At 41.9% G+C, this 13463-nt stretch overlaps 1 protein-coding gene across 1 annotated transcript in view; it reads right to left on the bottom strand.

Moving 5' to 3' along the window:
• Positions 1–7685: 7685 nt before the first annotated feature.
• Positions 7686–13463, bottom strand: part of GNAT3 (G protein subunit alpha transducin 3) — a 34197-nt gene continuing 28419 nt past the window's right edge. Inside the window, exons 6-8 of the mRNA XM_006260159.4 lie at positions 9869–9998; positions 9478–9631; positions 7686–8423 (exon numbers count right to left, since the gene is read on the bottom strand). Coding sequence (XP_006260221.1) covers positions 8233–8423; positions 9478–9631; positions 9869–9998 — 475 coding nt within the window. The 3' untranslated portion in view covers positions 7686–8232. The remainder of the gene's footprint in view (positions 8424–9477; positions 9632–9868; positions 9999–13463) is intronic.

Below are 13463 nucleotides of genomic sequence, written 5' to 3'. Positions count from 1 at the left end.
GCCTGCTTGTATCCCATTGCAATCAGAAGGAGTTGTGCCATTCATTTCAATGGTTGCAAGATTAGCCCTTAGCAGAATGGCTTATGGAAGTCAGACAATGAATGATCCTGCAGACTACATTGATTTGTTGTAAACAAAAATACCTTATTGGGAGATTTAGTAGGGTCTATAACTTCTATTACATTTCGGTTTCATGGATTGTAATTTGGGAGAGTTTTCACTCAGCTAAGTTTATTCCACACACATGATTGTGCATACAAAATATGTATTTATATCACAGTATTTGCTTGGATGTTATTGTATATTACTGAACTGGAAGCATAAATTGTGTGCCTAGAAGGAATTATTTTTAATCCATTTTTGTTTTCTTCTTTTTATACAGCAAATTGGCAGCAGTACAGAATTGATGTTGAAGTTTAAGAAAGTAGCATAGTTGACAGGAGAAAAATGGTGTCAATATGCCCCCATGTGGTTGCAGTTATATATACACCCTTGCAAGATGGCTGTAGAAATGTAGCTAGCCAGTATCTACTCACTCTTTAAATACGAGTTTTGAGGCAATCGAGTCAGTTGATTTCAGAGAGAGAAGATATTGGCTTAATTATTTTCTTTTGAATTGTTCCCTTCACTACAAAAGGAATTTAATCTTTGAAACCTGTTTCTCTCCCCTCTCACCGCAAAATGAACAATGCTAATTCAGTTGCAAAATGTTTAGCAATCATGTCTTTGTATAAGCCTGATACCAAGCCCTTCCTTACTTTACTGATATCATTACTACTGCTTTTAGACGTGCTGCTTTTGATGGAGGTTCCAAAACACTTTCTGCTGGAAGATGTTGGAGTCATGCTGTGCCAATCTGTACCTTTCAGTAACTAGCATTTATCATGCTTCTGTTCATGTTTGCCATCTCTGCATGCTGGTTCATGAAATATTAATCAAATTCTGAAAAGTAATTGATGACATAAATTATGTCTTTAAAGAAAACAAATGGGAGAAAACAACAGAACAAGTAGGGAATTAATATAGATCTCTCTAGGCTCCAGAAGTTCTCTTGTTCTGCACCAGCAATTTATTTCTTTTGTGACTGGTTACTTAAAGGGAAATGGTGAAACTTTTGGCAGCAATGCTGAAGCAATGAATTTCTTCTTGGGATGAATTTAAGCAAGCTGAATTTGCTTTGAAGGGAGAATAAGGTGATTTTTGAAAAGAAGAGCTGTGTTTTACAGATAATTTGCCTTAGGTTCAGTTAAAAAAATCAAATTTTATATGCAGGTATTTTGGAGGCAAATATTAGTCTTTTCATAGATGTGGTCCTGGTTCTGAGGTCCTTCCTGATGGCTAAAAGCAGCAGAGGTATGTCTCCAACCAGTGATCTTCAGTTTTGGGTGGTTGCTTTTTTTATAGTGCCCCTTCAACTCCAAAGCTCATTTACTTAGTTGGTGGGTCCAATCCCAATATTGGAAAAAAACCACAACAGCCAGTCTGGATCATACTTAGAAAGAGAATAATGGAAAATGTAGTGCTAAAAGGGCTAATTTAATCCAATGCCCTGCTCAAGGCAGAAACATCTGTATCTGAACCAAACTATACAATCTTTGTGTAACCTATTTCTAGAATTGCACAAACAACCCTGTTGTACAGAGACACTCAAAATACCCTGATTACCACAGCTAGAGCAGAGGGATGAGGGCACCATCAATGCCCTGCCATTTTTAGGTTGTTAAAAGCACTCAAGGGGCATGTTCAGACGTGCATAGACATTTGGTTCTCTGGGGACAAGTAGCAGCAGTGCACCTTGCGTCCCTGGGAAACTCCCGTGCCATACGTGCTTTGGCGCGTGGCCAGTTGTCCTGGGTGGCATAAGAGAGGCTGGGGTCAACACTGTGCATCCTTACCTGGGGTCCTGGGGGCCTCCCAGAGCTGCAGCCACAGTGATCCTGCCGGGCGGAGCCTGGCGACCAGCGCAGCCACAGCGCAGCCCCTATCCTCCTGACTCCACTTTTTAGCAGAGCATGCTTGGGTAGCGTGCCCTTGCAGTTCAGAGAACTGTGCTTGCCTGGATGTGCCCAAGAAGTCTAAGGAAGTGGATGATGCCCCCTGCTACAGAGGAAAGCATATCAATCTGACTGTGGGGTAAAGTTTCTTCCTGGCCCCATATGTCACGATCAGTTTGACCTTGAGTAGTAGGGCAAGACCTTTTAACTAGGAACCTCTGAGTTCTGCTTTGTTTTCCTGCTATTGAGCATTGTCCTCTCCAATATCCAGCTGCGCTGGGCTGCAGAGGTCTTCTTGTGATCCCCTAAGAATCCAGACGTGGGGGGCTCCTGTGTTTCCAACTGTTGTTCTTCATAAAATACTCCAAGTATTACTAGATTATCCCTAACCATAATTACCTAACTTACTGAAAATCTCCAATGAAGGAGATTTCACAGCTTCCCTAGGAAATCTGCTCAACTGTCTCACTGTTACAGCAGTGAAGTTTTTCCTAGTAGTCAATCTAAACTTCCTTTGCTACAATTTTGAGCCATTGCTACATATACTCTCTGTTGAAATGGAGAAAAGATATTCTCCCTCTCCTTTGTGGCAGCCGTTCAGCTATTTGAAGACTGATATCATGTTCCCTCTTAATCACCTCTTCTGAAAGATGAACATGCTGTTTCCTTCAACCTCTTCTCATATGTCTTACCTTCCAAGTCCTCTATAATTTTTGCTGCCCATCTCTGGACTTTCTCTGACTTTTTCGCATCCATTTTAAAAAGTGGAGCCCAAAACTGTACACAATACTTGATGCCATTTTATCTCCACTTTTATCTCCAGCAGCAACCAAAAAGTAACTTGAGAGGATGAAGCAAGAAAATCCTTAGCGGAGAATCTTATATTTACTTGACCTTCAGGTTACAGTTTAAGGCCTGTGCATTTGCTCAGGTTGAAAAGTTTTGGGACGTAAAGGGTATCACGAATAACCTGTGGACCCTGTAATTATAAATGATGCTTTTTACAAAGATCTTAGCTTAAATTATACCATCAGGGCATCTGGAAATTAATTCTGATGCTGCCACTCTTGACAGTATTCATTTTAAACATGATTTATTGCTGCAGGCAAAACCAGATGTCTTGGCAATGAACATACATTATTGCAAATACAAATAATGAATTAATCAAGGAAGAATTACAATTCAGAGTAGAATATATATACATAGAGGTGGCAGAGATCCACTGTATTTGGTCATCTTGACCCTCCCTGTCAGTGAAGGACCATCCACTATGATAAACTATTCTGTGTGTGTTTACAGCTTAATTTTAAGAGTCTTAAATGAGGGCAGACCCTTCCATAGTCTAAGAAATGTCACCAACATGAAGATTTTTCCTAGACCTAAAATTAATAGTGGACCTTTCTTAATAGGATCTTATTAATCTTACATTTATACCCTATCAATTTCTGTCATTTCCTCTTCACTTACTTAAACAGTCTCATTGGTGACATGTAGGGGGTGCGCACGGGTGCACGTGTACCCCCTGAGATTGGCCATGCACTGCATGGACTCGCCAGCCCTGAAATCAGAAGTGCACTTCCAGTTTAACCACTGGCTCAGCAATTGGCCCCTGGGGGACCCCCTCTGGTCAGTGATCAGCCACTGGGGGACCTCCCCTCCGGTTGGTGATTGGCTGCTGGGGGGACCCCGCCCCCCATCAGCGATCTGGTGTCTCCCCAAACTCAGGAGGCACCAGTTGCCCATGCAGAGTCTGTTTAGGCCCTTTAACTTCTTCTAAATAGCCACCTCTTAGAGTCACTCCTTATGAGTTTGATGTTCCTATGGTTAGAGAATGGCATTGATATCAGATTGCTGGTGACCTAAAATATTTCCATCTGGGGGCTACCTGCTGATCTTAGTTTGCTTTCTATCCTACAGGCTTTCATACAAGACACACCTTCATACCTGGCATATTTATTGTCCATCCCAGGACAGATGCCAAGAATGGAAAGGAGAATCTAAACAACTGGCTTCTAACTGGATAGCAAAAGGAGAACTACAGTCTTCTGTGTTTGCAGACAGTGCCACAAGTAGTTCCTGGATTGTTGACTGTTTACATTAGTGGAACTGAGTAACATTTGCCTTACTGTTTATTCTTTTTATGACATTAAATTCAGTGATTTATGACCTTTAATTTAGTGTTTTACAGAGTAGCCTGCTCAGAAAGAAACCTATATTTTCATGGGCCTGCACAAATGGTATTGGTCTTTGCATGACAGACTAAGCACACTGACTCTGAACTTATAGATTCATAGATTCATAGATTGTAGAGTCAGAAGGGACCACAATGGATCATTGTGTCCAACCCCCTGCCCCTGGCAGGAAAGAGGACAGAGGTCTGATGACCCCAGCCAGGTGACTATCTAGCCTCCTCTTGAAGACCTCCAAGCTAGGTGATAGCACCACCTCTCTAGGAAGCCCATTCCAGATCCTGGCCACCCTTACTGTGAAAAATTTCTTCCTAATGTCTAACCTAAATCCACTCTCAACTAGTTTACACCCGTTATTCCTAGTCACTCCCTGGGGCGCCTTAGTAAACAGCACATCCCCTATTCCCCATTGACCTCCCCTAATAAATTTATAGGTGGCCACAAGATCTCCCCTCAGCCATCTCTTTTGAAGGCTGAAGAGATTTAGCTCTCTCAACCTCCCCCCGTAGGATCTATCACGAAGGCCACTAATCATGTGAGTAGCCCTCCTCTGGACCCTCTCAAGATTCCCTGCATCCCTCTTGAAGTGCGGCACCCAAAACTGGACACAGTACTCCAACTGCGACCTGACCAGTGCCGCATAGAGGGGGAGCATCACCTCCTTTGTTCTATTAGTCATGCACCTGCTCATGCATGAAAAGGTGTGATTGGCCTTGTTGATGGCCTTGTTACACTGCTGGCTCATGCTTATCTTGGAGTCAATTATGGCTCCAAGATCCCTCTCTGCCCCTTAGCTGCTGAGAAAGACACTCCCCAACCTGTAGGTGTGCTGGGGGTTCCTCCTTCCCAGATGGAGTACCTTACATTTATCTTTATTAAATTGCATCCTATTTCTCTCTGCCCATTGATCCAACTTGTCCAGGTCAGCCTGAATCTGCTCCCTGCCCTCCTTTGCCCCATAACTTGGTATCATCAGCAAACTTGGAGAAGGTGCTCTCCATGCCCTCATCCAAATTGCTGATGAAGATATTAAATAATATTGGTCTATTATCATTGAGCTTATTAATTAGTGGGCAGTGAAAATTATAACAGAATGTTCAAAACTTCCTTGCAGTAAGGTTGGAGTGCCATTGCTGCCATAATGGGCCAGGAATTGTGCAAAACAAGGATTTGATGGCAGCTGGGGTGGAGGGCTGCAAAATGTTCTACTGGAGTAAGTGTACAGCTGGGATAGATGTTAGGTGAGCTTTCAGACACCTAATGACCTGAGGAGTAGGTCAGTTGTCTAACAAAACTTTATTTTTTATTTTAAAAATTGGTGTTTAGCATTCCATTTTCCAAGACGCAATTTCAAATCCCTAAAACAGTTAAATAATATTTTTCTTGAACATTTACATTTTTAGTCGGTCATATTTTATAGATGTTAGGATTTAGATTCATAGATGTTAGGGTTGGAAGGGACCTCAATAGATCATCAAGTCCAACCCCCTGCATAGGCAGGAAAGAGTGCTGGGTCTAGATGACCCCAGCTAGATGCCTATCTAACCTCCTCTTGAAGACCCCCAGGGTAGGGGAGAGCACCACCTCCCTTGGGAGCCCGTTCCAGACCTTGGCCACTCGAACTGTGAAGAAGTTCTTTCTAATGTCCAGTCTAAATCTGCTCTCTGCTAGCTTGTGGCCATTATTTCTTGTAACCCCCGGGGGTGCCTTGGTGAATAAAAACTCACCAATTCCCTTCTGTGCCCCCGTGATGAACTTATAGGCAGCCACAAGGTCGCCTCTCAACCTTCTTTTGTGGAGGCTGAAAAGGTCCAGTTTCTCTAGTCTCTCCTCATAGGGCTTGGTCTGCCGGCCCTTAACCATACGAGTGGCCCTTCTCTGGACCCTCTCCAGGTTATCCGCATCCCTCTTGAAGTGCGGCGCCCAGAATTGCACGCAGTATTTTATGTGACTGTTCCTGCGAATACTTATACCAGGCATAGCACTTACCTCCATAAGTAGAACTGTAGAATCATAGTGTTGGAAGGGATCTCAAAGATTATCTAGTCTAGCCCTCCAGTGCAGAGATATAAAATGGTAGCATTTCAAGCACATTATACCTGTTGTCTCAGTACAAGTGACTACACCAAATTCAGGGGAAATGGAATAGCAGTTCCAATGGAACTATCAATAGGTGATCTCAGGACTCTACAGTCAATTCCTAGGAACTAAAAAGAAAGGTTTGCAGATTATTCCTAAGGAATATACAGTAATTTATATAATGAGTAATTTGATTCATTCTCAATCAGTTTTACTTTAAAAAAAAATGGTTGGTGCCTACATCCATCCAGTAGCCCCACTTCAAATTTTATATGCATGCATTGTGTGTTTATATGTATATAGATTCCCTATTTTTTTCTACAGAAATATTATTATTGCATTGTTTTTATCATAGATGAATTAAATATAATGTATGCTATACTTGCATAAATCAATATTTATGGATTTAATCCAACATTTTTTTTATCATGAACCTGATACAAAAACACAAGCAAAACTGAAAAGAAACTATTAGAGAACATTTGGACTTGTTTAATGCTAAGGTTTTCTTAACCCTTTAAAGAAACACAATACCTCACAACGTCAGCTCCATATTATCCATTTCACCCCAACTTCTCATTTTCTTTCCCTTTTTTGATTAAAGATTATGGAGTCTTATCCTGGGAAATACTGATCACCTGCAATTTGTGTTGATTTCCCACTGATTCTCATGGAAGTTGCTAGTTCCCTACATTTCTTCAGATCAGTGTCATGTTTCCCAACCACTGGACATGTCTACATGTGCACTAATGTGCTGTAGTTAAAACGCATTATGTTTAGTATCTGTGATAACAGGTACTAATGTAATGCGCAGTAACTGGTGCTACTGCGCAGTAGTTCCAGCATAGGCTTTTTTGTGATATTAATGCAGAGTAGGCCTGTGCAAAGTGGCTAGTATTCACTTTGGATTTGGCCAATTCAGAGTATAGTGATTCAATTCGGTAACTTGAATCAGTGTCCCGAATTGATTTGGACGAATCTCATTCAGAGATATGGCTGCTGCCAAATCAGCTGAATGTCTGAATCACACAGGTCCCATCCCCAGCCCACTCACCCCAGCTCCTGGCACTTTGAAAAAAAAAAGCCCCCACTCATTGGCTGCTGCCCAGCAGGGGGGCGATCCCTGCTTCCCCACATTGCCCCACGCTGCATGGAGGGCTGTGCCACAAGTCCCTGACCCCCCCCCCACTGTCCCAGCCCCCCCATGGCTGCCCTGCAGTGGAGGGCAGCAAGGATCACCCCCCAAAGGGCAGCACGTGGTGAGTAGGGGCTTTTTTTAAAGCACCAGGAGCTGGGGCAGGTGGGGCAGCCATGGAGGGGGGCGTGCTGGGGGAGCAGGAGGGGGTCAGGGAGGGCTGGGGGAGCAGGCAGGGGATGGGGTCCCCCATGGTCCCCTTCCCCCCTTCTCTGCCCCCCCCATCCCTACTTACCAGCATGGAGTCCAGGTCCAGCTCCCTACTGCAGTGGGCAAGGACTGTCCAAATCACTGAAGCTCTCAGAATCTTTTCTGAATTAATTTGGAGAGCTTCAAATCAATTTGAACCTTTTAATGAATCTTCTGATTCAATTCAGCTGAATTGGGCCGAATCTCCTCTGAATCAAATCACCACCCGGCGCTTCGTACAACCCTAATGCACAGCAGATTAATTCTACTGCACATTAGCTCATTGCCATGGTATTTGCCTGATGTGCTAATGCACAGTAGAATTGGTCTACTGCACATTTAGTGTCTCGTGTAGGTACGCAACCTGTGTGGCACTTTCATGATTGTCCTCATAACTGAGGCTTTCTACAATGGGAACTACAGTCAAGACTCAGCATTACATCTAACCAAACCTTAGCTGAGTGCACCATCTTTTTCCTCCTCCATTTTTTCCTTTACACTCATCATATAGGATCAAGAAAGAAGAGTAGGGGGAGCTTGAAAAGGAAAGAGGGAAGTTGGGAGGCGGGATGTGGCAAACAAATGCTTAGAAGAGTCCACAGTCTTTCAGATTTTCTTTGATTATTATGTCTGTCACTGCATCAAAAACAAACTTAACATTCTGGGTGTCTGTTGCACAGGTCAGGTGAGTATATATCTCCTTGTCTTCTTTCTTTACATTCAAGTCTAGGAACTGTTTCTTGATATAATTTCCTGCATCTTCAAATGTGTTTGCTCCTAGTTGGAGATAATAATAGAAAACAGAAACAAGACACTTTCAATTTGGGCATCCTAATCGCTACTAACAAAGAAGATTTTGATAGGGGTGAGAAGTGAGAATGGGAAATGGGAGGGAGAGCATAGGCACTTAACTTTAGGTACCCCAACTTGAAAATGTCAAGTTTGAATTAGCCATTGAAATCGAAATGTCAGCATAAAAATAAATCATCTAATGTTGTGAATGCTGAGTGCCTGCAACTGAGAAAGAGTAAGTGAAAGAGCTAGGAGTGTTAGCAGGATTAGGATTGCAAAAAATGATAGATGTGGCAGGAGGGAAGAAGGGGAAGGAGTAAAGAAATTGAAAAAAAGAAAAATGCAGGAAAAATGCATAGGTTTAAGGGTTCAAAGTTCTTTTTTTCTTAATGTAATTTTGCCAGCACTCACAGAAAAGGGATGGAAGACTGTTCTGAGGACTTATTTCAAACACAGGGCAGGATGTGAATCAGGTGTCCTTCACCTACTTGTTGCCTGGATATAGTAATATCTGGATATGGTGATATCTGGGTCTACTCATGTTTATGGAGGGCCAGAGTCTCAGCTTATGTAAACTGGCAAAATTCCACTGGGTCTAGACCATAATGTTTTAAGTATCCTAAGTTATAGAAAGTAAAGCTCTACAGTTGGGCACCCAAAATTGCTAGCCACTTCTGAAATTCAAGGCCACACTGTATACTTAGGATAACACTCTGGAATAGCGACACATTTTTCAGTTAGCATAATGTTATATGATTATGTAATATATATTCCACTTCACCAACTGGGAGTAACTGCTGTTTTTTATCTGCAGAGAAAATTCTGACATCCATAAGAGAACAGGCATTTACATTTATGGAATGTTGTTAGATAATGCAAGGAAAAAAATCCAGATGCCGACATGAGGTAAGTAGGTGAAACACCATTGACCTCCACAAAGAGTAATGGTGACATCATCTCCTCTTGCTCTAATAACCTTCTCATTAGCCTCCACATTGACTGTTTTTATGTAGTATTCCTCTTGAAGCCTAAAACCTACCGTTGTACTCTGGAAAGCAGACACGCAGATGAACTTTTGTTATTTTCTCTTGGAAGAGATCTTTCTTATTTAGAAATAGCACAATGGAGGTGGTTGCAAAGTACTTGTGGTTGCAGATACTGTTGAACAAGTGAAGGCTTTCATGCATTCTGTTCTGTTAAGAAGCAGAAGTTGTTCATTAGAAGCTGATAAATTCCATCCCCAGGCATCACTCTCCATCTAGATCTCTATCAATATCTATATCAAATGTGTGTGTATAAACTTATTTTAGTCAAGAAGAAATACTGCTTAGTCAGCTTTTAATAGTTATTGTGAGATGCATTAATTCTTATGTGACATCATTGCATTAAAACTTCACAGAATAAGATATTATTTTTTCCTTCCAACTTACCACTTCCTTATCTTCTACCAGTACCATGTCATAGGCACTAAGTGCAGCACAGAATATGATGCAAGTAACCCCTTCAAAGCAGTGAATCCACTTCTTTCTCTCTGATCGCTGTCCACCCACGTCAAACATTCTAGGCAAAAGGAATAACATATGTAACATGTATAGCAGTAAATTATGAAGTCTTATTTATACCTTCAAACTTACAATCTCACCCAACTACTACAAAGCTCACCCAACTACTACTCTAATACTCTTTTTGGAAAGTCAAAACGATCTACATATTACTTACAAATATGTGGTAGAGATGAGGCCAATAGGTGATGCTAAAAGCAACGTGTGGTGGATCCCTATATTCAAGCAGAGCACCAGTGTAGTCAAGGGGGCCCGACAGAGATGCTCAGTGAAAGACTGGGCTCTAAACTGCTCATAGAAATGAACTAAGGAGGCCCTGGCTATTAAAAAGACCCTCAATATAGTATTATTTTGTTTTTTAATTGTAACATTTATAGGGAACTGATCAACATAAGATTACTAGGAATCCAATCAGTAGTTAATCTACTAGTTATAATATATTGCCTAGTATGGGTGCTATTTGTTTTCTTTATCCTTCCTTGATCTGTTATATAGCTGTGTAACTAGCAGGATCTCTTATAATGTTTTGTATGTTACATCTATTTTGTGCCCTGGCAATTTCACTCTGTTGCATCTGCTACATGACATGCTTGCTCCATAATTAAAGGAAAAAAAGGATTTAAATATGGCTGTTATTCAAATAAGCATATAAGCACGTTTTATAGGTGCTGGAGCGAGTGCAGAGCTGGAAACCACCAATCTTCTTAAACACAGAAGAAGGTACCATACCATCTGTGGGGGACTGAGGTAAGACCACTTTTTTTGCATCACAATCCTACAACACTCTCCTGAGTTGGAGATTTCAGTATAAGAATCTGGTTCCTTAGGACCAGCATGGTCAGACAGAATAGAGGCCTTAAGGTTCTCACTTATCTTCACATTTCTTCAGGTACCAGGGATGAGTGTTCTTCCTCTCTCCTGTTTTTTGGGAAAAGTTTGGCAAACTTTGAATCCCAAAGTTAGTTTAAGGTGCAAAGTCCTTCTTACATTATCTCCATCCTTTGAAAAATATTTTATATTTGAAACTCAAGCCACATTTTGCACTTTATGGTGAGGGGCCGACATTACACATAAACCGGTTTAAGTGATCAGAAACTGGTTTAAACCTATAACAGAACAGACGTTCAGGATACATAAACAAGTTTGAAAATGGCTGAAACTGGTTTTTGAGTTAAATCTGGTTGAATGTAGTATCAGACTTAACTGATCTGGATCAAATCAATTTACGAAATATCTGTCCGAGACCCCATGCTGGTTTAAGTTAAACAAGACTCCTCCAGTATCCTGGCATGCTCTCTGGGCTGGGTGGGACTCTCTGCTCCAGAGCAGAGCCACTCTCTCTCCTCTGCTCCCTGGCTGGGGCTTGGCAGAGACTGCTGGCATTTGCCTGGCTTCCTCCTGCTCTCCACCTCCTCTCCCCACCCTGCTAAACAAGGACTGTCTTATCCCCTCTGCTTTACACAGACACCTCTCAGCATTAGCTAGCAGACCACATGCTGGCTATGGTCTGTGTTGTGGTAGATGGGACAAAGCAGAATTAACTGGTAGCTGGTAATGTCCCTTTGTTTTCTTAATGGGGTGATAAACCCTGACTTATGGGGAGTCAATTCCTTGCTGGGCTGGTCAGAAGTGTGCGTGTGTGTGAGGGGGAATTGCTCCCTAATCAGAGTATCCTGCTAGGGCGCAGGCACTCCCCACCCCGCTTTAGCTTAGCCCTATGGAAGGGAAGGGAGGGCTGCTCTAGCACCTCCCCCCACCCCAGTTTCTAGCCTGGGATGTCTGGACAGTTACAAACTGATTTAGCCTAGCCAGGTTAGACTAACTTGCAAATGCTGAATCAATTCAGGCACAGGCTTTTTGTATGTCTGTCCCTAGCCTATGTGGGAGTGAAATGCAGCTTAATTTTGCTAGCAACAGAAATAATAAGATTCAATAAGAGTGAATCAGTTTTAATTGACATGGCAGGAATCTAATAAACATGGCAGGAATCATTTTTTACAGAAATTGTTTTTCTTACAATATACTTATCCTCCACTTGGTTCACCATGAACAAATTGAGTCCTGAAAGTTAGAAGAGATTATTCATATTTCATATACTGAATGAAACTCTAATTTCTAGAGCTGACAAAAGAGTTGGAAACAGCTTTTTCAGGAAATTTAATATTTTTCTTTTTCTCGCTCACAGAGTGTCTTTGAACTTGAGCTTTGTTAATTTGTTAACCAGTACTTGATTATTCAAATGTTGCTTAGATCCAGGTGTACACATGCACCTACGTCTTTTGTGCATGTTTGTATGTGCAGGGGCAGATCCAGGAGGGGGTTGAAGTAGTGCAGTTGCACCTCCTTTTGATTCCTGGTCCACCCAAACTTTAACATCAAAAGTCTGGGAGGGACAGTGGCATTTCTATTCAGGCAGTGCTGAAAGAGTGGACTGCCTTCATGACTAATTAACATTTTCCCAATTCCTACTAATATGTATACACTCTGCAGGTGCTAACAACCCTCTATCTTTTTCAGTAGTCTTCATGGTCCACTCTTCAAGTTTCCTGATAGCAATTTGTGGTAATATCTTTCTTCTGTTTCACAGCCCTTCAGACTGTTTTTAGCTCTAGCTAAAAACCTGAAATCAGATATGGTAATATTAACTCAGGTATAGAAATGACTGACAGTGAAGTATTGGAAGTACTGTCAAAATGCTCAAGAAGCCTAAATTTTTTGCAGTCTAGCCACATACAAGGGGCTAATTCTTTGTGTTTGTCCTCAGGTAAAGATACCTGAATATAGGTAGCCTTATTTAAATAGACCAGCTCCCAGTCTGATCAGCAGGACTTTCAGGTACAGAGGATCTTTGAAAATCATGTCCCATTTCAATGTATAGTTTTTTAATTTTGAAAACAATAGTTGTACTCCTTTAAATATTAAAAGAATGACTGGCAGAGCACAAAGAAGATAAGCATATGCATATGCTCCATTTAGAAATACTTCTAAAGAACACAGTGATGGCAATGTTTACAAGCTGAAAACTGTAAAGCTAATATTGCTTGTGTGGCTTTAATTCTGCCCTCTTTCACACAGACATAATATTACAATCTTCTGTGAAGGAGATACACAAAGTTTCTTCTGTATCATCTGTATATACACACAAACCTGACACTGAGCCCAGCAGAACCTGCCTGCAGCTGACAGATGCCTGTGGCTGATGGACAGTGTGGCAGGGGAGGTGGAGTGCTTGCCTATGCCTGGCAGTCTGGTTGGGCTCCGTGATGCTGCACTCGCCCATGGGGATTCTCCTGGGTTCAGTGTCAGGTTTCTGTGTACATCATGGAGTACTTCATGACAAGATTTGTGACAGACACAGATGCCTCCCCCCCTCCCCCCACTCTACCTGCCTGGGGCTGACAGTTGGCTAGACATAGGAGGCAAGACTGCAGAAAGTATCTGGGCCAGTGCTGACTCGGTTCAG

The sequence above is a fragment of the Alligator mississippiensis genome, chromosome 4 (assembly GCF_030867095.1).
Source record: "Alligator mississippiensis isolate rAllMis1 chromosome 4, rAllMis1, whole genome shotgun sequence".
Lineage (NCBI taxonomy): Eukaryota > Metazoa > Chordata > Crocodylia > Alligatoridae > Alligator > Alligator mississippiensis.
The sequence above is the reverse complement of the archived record's forward strand: the minus strand, read 5'-3'. Positions and strand labels throughout refer to the sequence as shown.